At 40.9% G+C, this 9,682-nt stretch overlaps 1 protein-coding gene across 1 annotated transcript; it reads right to left on the reverse strand.

Annotated features, from left to right (window-relative positions):
* Nucleotides 1-1,589: 1,589 nt before the first annotated feature.
* LOC120101647 (oogenesin-3-like) lies at nt 1,590-2,156 on the reverse strand. The gene has a single exon (XM_039106545.2). The coding sequence runs from the start codon at nt 2,145-2,147 to the stop codon at nt 1,590-1,592; it is 558 nt and encodes a 185-aa protein (XP_038962473.1). The 5' UTR covers nt 2,148-2,156.
* Nucleotides 2,157-9,682: the final 7,526 nt, after the last annotated feature.

Below are 9,682 nucleotides of genomic sequence, written 5' to 3' on the forward strand. Positions count from 1 at the left end.
TTCCAAACAGCACTGCCAAGTGCACACAATGAACTGACATATTAGACAATAGATATAAAATACTCTGATGTGTCTGAAAAACCATTGTGAGGCAATAGCTGCTGGCAACTCTTCTGCAGGTAATTGCAACACCAGTCCCCACACATCTGCTTAGTGGATGGCTATCAGTGATGCTTAACGATGACGATTTGTTTCTGGTTGGATGTGTTCAATAGTCAGTTATCACACATTCTATGTGTGAAACTGCCAGGAGAGATGTGATTGCAAGGGCTTTCTGAGAGCACGTCCTCCTCAGGAACAGCTCAACGCCCTGTGCATGATCTAGCATCCATTTCAGCGAGGCAGAGAGAATGTAGACCATCACTTTGAATACCAATTAAATGGCTTAAAATGCCCCATAAATGCATTGATCCCATACAATCTGGCTCCTGAAGGCAAGAAGAAAGTCTTTGATTACTATGAGAACTTAAATGCCAGGATAGATGACTGGCTGAGGAGGGTGTCTGGGTGATTTGCAGTTATTAGAAAGAAGGGTAAATGACCTCTTTTGACCTTAGGTTCCTAAGGGACCAATTGTGAGAAGCTTTTCTTTTTAGGAAAAAATCTAGGGTGGGTCTTTCAGAGAGAGAGAGAGGGAGGGTTAGATTAGATTAAAAAAAATCTAAATAATAGAACAAGAGTCATATAATTTCCCTTTTCTTTTTTTTTTTTCGGAGCTGGGGACGGAACCCAGGACCTTGCGCTTGCTAGGCAAGCGCTCTACCACTGAGCTAAATCCCCAACCCCAAGAGTCATATAATTAGTCCTTGCTCTAGGCAACATTTGGATGTTTAGAGCTTTCTTGTCTTTCCTTCTTTCCTTCTTCCCTTTCTTCCTTTCTTCCTTCCTTCTTTTCCTTTCTTCCTTCCTTCCTTCCTTCCTTCCTTCCTTTCTTTCTTTCTTTCTTTCTTTCTTTCTTTCTTTCTTTCTTTCTTTCTTTCCTGTTTTCCTTCCTTTTCCCTCCTTCTTTTTCTCTTTCTTTCTTTCCTTTGAAACAGGCTCTCCTCGAGATTATCCTGTATTCTATAGAATGACGTTGAACTTGAGAGCCTCCTGTCTCTACCGCAGTGCTGAGATCATAGGCTTGTGGCCATGCAGAGCTTGAGTGTAATTTGATTCATCAGCGCTGGACGGAACCCAGGGCTCTGCCTATGTACATTCTGGCAAATGTTCTGCCATTGCACTACAACCTCAACCTCTTTTAACTTTTTTCTTCCAAGACAGTGTCTCTCTATGTTGCTCAGCCTGGCCTCCTGTTTCATCTCTTGAATAGATGAGATTATAGACATGTATGTATGTATGTATGTATGTATGTATGTATGTATGTATGTAGTGTGCTACCAGGCCTGCCTTCTTTTTTTTTTTTTTTTCAGGAAGGGATGTTCACTGCTTCATTTAGATGGAAGCCAAGGTTGTCTACATAATGCGTTCTAAGCCAGCCTATGTCACATAATGATTATTTTGAGGCTAGACAGATACCTAAAGAGTTAGGAGTACAGATTGCTCCCATAATATCCCAGGGGATCCCACAGCTTTTCCTGTCTCAACTTTCATCTCCTTTTTGGTACCAACTTATAAAACCTGAAGTGCATTTTATGTAATCTCTGCCTCACCCACTTCATGAAGTGCGCATGGTACTGATCGAGAACGCCCAACAGGAAGCCATAGTCTGGATGAACTCTTAGTGGTTGCCTCAGCACTGTTTTGGAATCTTCTTCTACTTGGGCCTCTGGAACACGGAGAATATCCCGTGTTGGAGTCCATATATCCAGGAAGTCATGTTGGACATCCAGCAAATTGAGCTCTTTGAGTTTACACCTCCTAGACCGAATCTTCTGGCAATTCAGCCAATCCACTCCTTCCAACACAGCCTTGAAAGTATCTACATCGAAGTCGTCCAGCAGGGGGCCAATATAGAGGTATGGGTAGGGCCAGGTTGTTACCATGTGCTTAACAAGTTTTTTGCGTCTCTTGATGAAGGCTTCCTTGAACAGTGGGGGAAAGAACACTTTGGGTAGGTCCTCCACAACAGAGATAGCCAAGCGTTCATTACTTGCCAGTCCCTGGATTGCAAGGTGTTCGAGTGTGGGGAGAGCCTGGTCGCTCATCCTTAGGGATTCAGGTAGGGGGTTGGGGAGTCCAGACACAGTGACAGGTCTCTTATTTCAGCAGGGTGATGAGGTGACTTCAAGATTTCTAGTCCAGGCCTGCCTTCTTAATGACATTTAAAATGTTTTCCTTTTCTACCCCTCCCCCCAACCTCTTCTTGCTTTTGAGAGATTATTTTTTCCAGAAATATTGCCTAGTCAGTATTTAAAAGAATTGGAATAAAACCCCTTATGTTTTCTTTCTTGTTTCTGCCTTGCCTTGCCTGTGTATGTATGTGTGTGTGTGTGTGTGTGTGTGTGTGTGTGTGTGTGTATGTATGTGTATGTGTGTGTGCACATGACCATGGCTTCCTTTCTTACTTGCTTTCTTGTTCTTTTCAAGGAAAACAAGTTGTTTTTATGAGATGCCTACTTGGAAAATAGCTGTGGGAGGCCTTGGTTCATAGTTGGTGAGTGTGGTGGTTTGAATGAGAGATGTCCCCAGTGACTTATGTGTTTGAATACTTGGTACCTATTTTCAGTGCTGTTTGGGGAGGTGGAGAAGAAATAACACCAAGATAATGCCTACTTGGAGAATAGCTAAGGGAGGCCTTGGTTTATAGTTGGTGAGTGTGGTGGTTTGAATGAGAGATGTCCCCCATTGGCTCATGTGTTTGAAAAACCGGTACCTAATTTGAAGTACTGTTGGGAGAGGTGGAGAAGAAATAACATCAAGACGGAATAAAGGGAAGGAAATAAACAAACCTAGGACTCAAATAAATGGAATAGAATCAACCAACCAACCAAAAAGACAATAGAAAGAATGAATGAGATACATGATGGTTCTTTGAAAAAAGTTAACAAAATTTGCAAACATTTAGCCAAATTAATCAAAAGAAAAAGAGAGAGGATCCACATTAATAAAATTAGAGCTGAGAAGGGAAACATTACAACTGAGAGCATGAAAATTCAGAGAATAATAAGGACATATTTTTAAAAAAGTCTATATTCCACTAAGGTAGAAAACCTAAAAGAAATGGATAAATTTCTTAATCTATATATTTCCTACTAAAGTTAAACCTAGATAAAATAAACAATATAAACAGACTAATAACCACTAGTGAAATAGAAGCAGCAATTAAAAATTGCCCAACTGAAAAGAACCCAGGACGAAATGGATTCAGTGCAGAATTCTACTATATGGTCATAAAAGAACTAAAGCCAACACTCCTCAAGTTATTTTTCAAAATAGAAACTGAAGAGACATTTCTAAATTCTTTTCCCAAAGCCACTATTACTCTGATCAATATATCTTATGGACATAGATGTAAAAGTTCTCAATAAAATACTTGCAAACCAAATTCAAGTACACCATGATAAAATTGGCATCATCCCAGAGATGCAGGGATGGTTCAATAAATCTGTAAGTTTAATCTATCACGTGAAATGCTAAAAGACAAAAATCTCGTGAACATTTCACTAGGTACAGAAACTTTTGCATTTGACAAGATCCTGGAGAGGCAAGGCATATGAGGGAAACATCTCAGCATAATAAAGGCAATTTATAGCTGACTCACAGAGAACATCATTCTAAACAGGGAGAAACTCAGACTTTCTACTAAAATCAGGAAAAAGACAAGGATGTCCACTCTCTCCATACATATTTGATGTAGTACTTAGCTTAAGTGATAAGACAACTGAAGGGGATTAAAGGAGTTCATATAAAAGTACTTTTATTTGGAGATGATATGATTGTATACATAAATAACCCTAAATATTCCACCAGAGAACTCCTACAGTTGCTAAACACATTCAATAAGGTAGCAGGATATAATATTAATACACAAAAATCAGTAGCTTTCCTGTGAATGACAAACATACCAAGGGATGAAAACCATGGAAACAGTATCCTCCAAAGACTCTCTTGGGATAACTGTAACCAAGCACGCAGAAGACTTGTCTAATGAGAACTTTAAGACATTAAAGAAAGACACTGAAGAAGACACAGGGAGATGGAAAAACTTCCTATGCTTATAGATAGGGAGGATTAATATTGTGAAAATGACCATCCAACCAAAAGATTAAAGAACACTTAAGATGGGGAGCTTTGCTGGAAAAAGTAATTAGGGATGTGTTTTTGAAATTTATAATTTGCCCCACTTCCTGTTCACTATCTGTTTCTTGTATGTAGATAAAAACAATGACTTTATGAAATTCATAGGCAAATGGAGGGAACTGGAAAATATCATCCTGAGTGAGGTAACCCAATCACAGAAAAACACACATGGTATGCACTCATTGATAAGTGGATATTAGCCCAAATGCTTGAATTACCCTAGATGCACAGAACACATGAAACTCAAGAAGGATGACCAAAATGCGGATGCTTCACTCCTTCTTTAAAAGGGGAACAAGAATACGCTTGGGAGCAGATAGGGAGGCAAAGTTTAGAACAGAGACTGAAGGAACACCCATGCAGAGCCTGCCCCACATGTGGCCCATACATATACAGCCACCAAACTAGGTAAGATGGATGAAGCAAAGAAGTGCAGGCTGACAGGAACCGGATGTAGATCTCTCCTGAGAGACACAGCCAGAATACAGCAAATACATAGGCGAATGCCAGCAGCAAACCACTGAACTGAGAACGGGACCCCCGTTGAAGGAATCAGAGAAAGGACTGGAAGAGCTTGAAGGGGCTCGAGACCCCATATGAACAACAATGCCAAGCAACCAGAGCTTCCAGGGACCAAGCCACTACCCAAAGACTATACATGGACTGACCCTGGGCTCCAACCTCATAGGTAGCAATGAATATCCTAGTAAGAGCACCAGTGGAAGGGGAAGCCCTTTGTCCTGCCAAGACTGAACCCCCAGTGAACGTGATTGTTGGGGGAAGAGTGGTAAGGGGAGGAGTATGGGGAGGGGAATGCCCATATAGAAGGGGAGGGGGAGGGGTTAGGGGGATGTTGGCCTGGAAATCGGGAAAGGGAATAACAATTGTAATGTAAATAAGAAATACTCAATTTAATAAAGATGGAGGAAAAAATTCTAAAAAGAATGTGAACTTTCTGTTTCTTGCTTCCATGACTTCCCCACTATTATTGATTCTACCTCTTTTAAGTCATAAGCCAAAATAAATTTTTTTCTTAACTTGCCTTTTGTTAGGGATTTAATCACAGCCACAGAAAAGTAACTAATACAGTGAGGAACTGAGTTCCTTAGTCCAGCAACCCTCAAGGAACAAGATCCAAGAGGCTAGGGTGTGAGCTCGGGAGTGGATCCTCCTCAGCCAAGGTAATGGTTGCCATTTAAGAGAGTCTAAGCAAGAGAAGTCAGATAGCCTATTCTTGGGTTCTTGACTCACAGAAACTGTGAGATAATAAATGTGTGAGCTTTTCACACTGCTAAAATTTTGATTAATTTGTTGTGTGGCACTAAGTAACTAAGACATAGTCTTATTTGCTCATCTTTCTTGTTGGAAGGCTTCAGTAGAATTTGGGTGCCTGGGCTTCCTCTGCAAGTTAGTGTTTTTGGAACTATAAGCTACTGCCTACTGTAACATTTTTATATGGGTGTGAATTCATCCTTGGACAGTTTTACGTTTTAATACTCGGCCATTGTGTGATTTTGATAGCTCAACAACATTCATGACCTCATCCATGGTCTCGTGTCCCTTGAGTTCTGAGGTGATAAAATGTTTACAGAGAAGCATATGACTGCATATATTAGGAATAATGAATTTTATCCAAAGCTGCTGGTATTAATAGATCACCTTTACTGTCAACATAGCTTGCTAATTTTGCAACTCACAGGATTTTGAGCACATGTAAGTTTGATGTGACATCTCATTAATTTGCACATGGTCCTGGGCACATTAGGACACTCACAACCCCCTTTGATTTGACATCTCTCCACTTAGACACTCAGAAGCAAGCCATCCCAGATGCTGCTTTGTTCAGTCATGTGAAGAGCAGACTCAGAATTATGTTCTGGGGGCATTCTGCTTGGTGTCAGCACTATCATGGTATCCACGTAGAAGAACTGTTACTGAAATTGGTTCTTAGACTGCAGATAAGCTGGAACCAGAACTTGATAATCACCTACAAGAATGGGATTGTGCAGAAAAAGAGATTTCTATGGTTTTAACTTCTCTGAGTCAATGGAATATGCAAACACAAGACATTATGGAATGGGGAAATGGAAAAGGGAAGCCTTGCTGTGTCTACGCATTAGTACTAAAATTTTGGTGTTGTCATTTGCTTGCATGGAATCTGAGTATGTCCTATGTAGACAAATAGGATAGAAGCTTGAGATGCCCTTACTTATAGATGACATAATTCTATACATAAGAAACTCTAATGACTACACTAGAAAGCTCCGAGTTGATAAACACTTTCAGCAAAACAACAGGATAAAAATTAACATACAAATATCAGTAGCCATCCTGTATAAAAATAACTAACACTCTGGGAAGCAAATTGTAGAAACAATCTCATTCATGATCTTTTCAAATATCTTAGAATAAGTTCAACCAAGGAAGTGAAACTTCTACAATGAAAACTCTGAGATGTACACACACACACACACACACACACACACACACACACACACACACACAATTGAAGAAGACACAAGAAAATAGAAAGACCTTTCATGCTAATGGATTAGAAGAATCAATATTCTGAAGAGCTGTGCTTCTGAAAGCAATCTAAGGATTCAATTCAGTCTTTACCAAAATTGCAATCCACTCTTCATAGAAATAAAAAGATAAATTCAGATACATGAAAGTACAAAAGGTGGGCAATCCTGTCCAAAAGAGATACTTAAAGTGTGCATCCTCATACCCAATTTCAAGTTCTACTGAGTTGTCATAACGACAAAACAGCATGGTAACGACACAAAGCAGACACAGATCAATGGAGTAAGGTAGACTTAGATATAAAGCCACACAACTAGAGCCATTTGTGTTTTTCACAGAGATGTCAAAAACATACTGTGAACTAAAGACAACTGGGAAAACTGGGTGTCTGAAATTAGATCTCTATCTGCTAATGTACCCAACTGCGAATGTATCAAAGATCTTAATGCAAGATCTGAAACTCTGAAAATGTAACAGAAGAGTGGGGACAATACTTCCTGAATACAGCGGGGACAGTATTTAACCCAAATCTAACAAATCTATCCTGATAAGCATATATAAAATGAGTGTCACTCAATAAAGAGGAACACTTCCTGTGAATCACTGCTTTTAGGTCTGTCATAGTGCTTAATGAAGTTGTCCCTCACTCTTTAGTTAGTAATAAGCTCACAAGGGAATGGATGAAAGTCATGACCCTTCAGGCATTCCTTGAGAGGATGTGTTGCATTTTTGGCTTAGGTTTTATGGTAGCTCTGAGCTCTTCCCAGTACCACATGGGTGGGGCTCAGTATAGAGCAAGATCAGTGTCAACCTCAGCCCTTTGCACATTGTGATGATGACGCTGGTTTTGGGTGTACTTCAAGCTTCTCCAATAGGTCAGACGTGAGGCTAGGATGACATGCTTTTCCTAAACGACAGTGGCTGCCCACAGGTGCTTCCCAGAAGTTCCAGATGAATCCTATTCGTATAGGATTGCATTATTACGCTATCAGAGGGAGAAATGATGATGGTTTTCTTTGGTGATGCTCCTGGATGGAGTCTGGGCAAAGCAAAGACTAATGGTTACAGAGGAAAGGAGAAAGGACTATGACCTTTTGGTGTCAAGGATGATGGTACATCAAGAGCAATATCTGATTGTCAGCTTATAATCATGTGTGCCCTACAGTGCTCTCCAGTTCTTTAGGAGAAACCTCCCATAGAGCTCTTGCATGCTGGATATGGGTTGAGGAAAGCAAGGAGAAGGGACTTGGGCTTAGGGGCACAAGGAAGATTTTGAACCAAGAGAATGGAGTGCCTGCATTGACATTTTACGGTGATCTAGAGGGATACCTTGGAGGAGAAGAGAGTGAAGACAGATGCCAGTTGGGAAGGTGTTTCAAGGCTCTAGGTTGGAAATATGGCTGATAAATTTTAATTTAAGAATAATAATGATAATGTAGGGGATAGATGGATTGCTCAGTGGTTAAGAACACTTGCTGTTCTGGAAGAGACCTGGATTTGATTCCTAACATCCACATAGAAGCTCATATTTAACTCCAGTTTCAGGGGCATCTGATGCCTCCTCTGACCTCCTCAGGCACCAGGCACACACATGGTGTGCATACATGCATGTAGGAAAACACTCTTACGAATAAATAAATAAATTAAAAAGAATACATTAAAAAGGATAATAATGAACAATTGTTTAAATAATTAAATACTTCTGGATGTGTATAAAGGTTGCAACAATCATACAAAGCACTATGTGTACTTCATCTGGAATTAACAATTTGTATTTTGCCATCTGAATCCCCTGCTCTCTCAATGGACCCTTTTGGCATCTTTCATACAGGAAAGCAATACCAAAGAAATGCAAATACCAACCCATCTACAAAACCTTTGCCCTGTAGTGGCATCCTGCCTGAGATATATAAGCTTGTGTGAGTAACCAACCAATAGCTTACTTGACGTGAGGGCCTCACCATGAGATGTAACCCATACCTGAGACTGGATATCCCAGGGATCTAGGGTAAAACAAAATTCTACTGCTTTAAAATATATATATAGCACCCAGAAGCGGCAGGACCCCTGCGCCTGAGACACCACCGGAACCTGAAGGAAACAGACTGGATAAACAGTTCTCTGCACCCAAATCCCATGGGAGGGAGAGCTGAACCTTCAGAGAGGCGGGCGAGCCTGGGAGGCCAGAAGAGACTGCACTCTGCGCATGTCCAGACGCCAGAGGAAAACACCAAACGCCATCTGGAACCCTGGCACAGATCTTCCCGGTTGCTGCCGCCGCAGAGAGGACTTAGGCAGTACCCCACGAGCAAACTTCAGCCTTGGAACCACAGGTAGGACCAACTTTTCCCCTGCAAGAAACCTGCCTGGTGAACTCAAGACACAGGCCCACAGGAACAGCTGAAGACCTGTAGAGAGGAAAAACTACACGCCTGAAAGCAGAATACTCTGTCCCCATAACTGGCTGAAAGAAAACAGGAAAACAGGTCTACAGCACTCCTGACACACAGGCTTATAGGACAGTCTAGCCACGGTCAGAAATAGCAGAACAAAGTAACACTAGAGATAATCTGATGGCGAGAGGCAAGCGCAGGAACCCAAGCAACAGAAACCAAGACTACATGGCATCATCGGAGCCCAATTCTCCCACCAAAATAAACATGGAATATCCAAACACACCAGAAAAGCAAGATCTAGTTTCAAAATCGTATTTGATCATGATGCTGGAGGACTTCAAGAAAGATGTGGAGAACTCCCTTAGAGAACAAGTAGAAGCCTACAGAGAGGAATCGCAAAAATGCCTGAAAGAATTCCAGGAAAACATAAATAAACAAGTAGAAACCCATAGAGAGGAGACACAAAAATCCCTGAAAGAATTCCAGGAAAACACAATCAAACAGTTGAAGGAATTAAA

This window comes from Rattus norvegicus, chromosome 3, assembly GCF_036323735.1.
Source record: "Rattus norvegicus strain BN/NHsdMcwi chromosome 3, GRCr8, whole genome shotgun sequence".
NCBI classification, from domain to species: domain Eukaryota; kingdom Metazoa; phylum Chordata; class Mammalia; order Rodentia; family Muridae; genus Rattus; species Rattus norvegicus.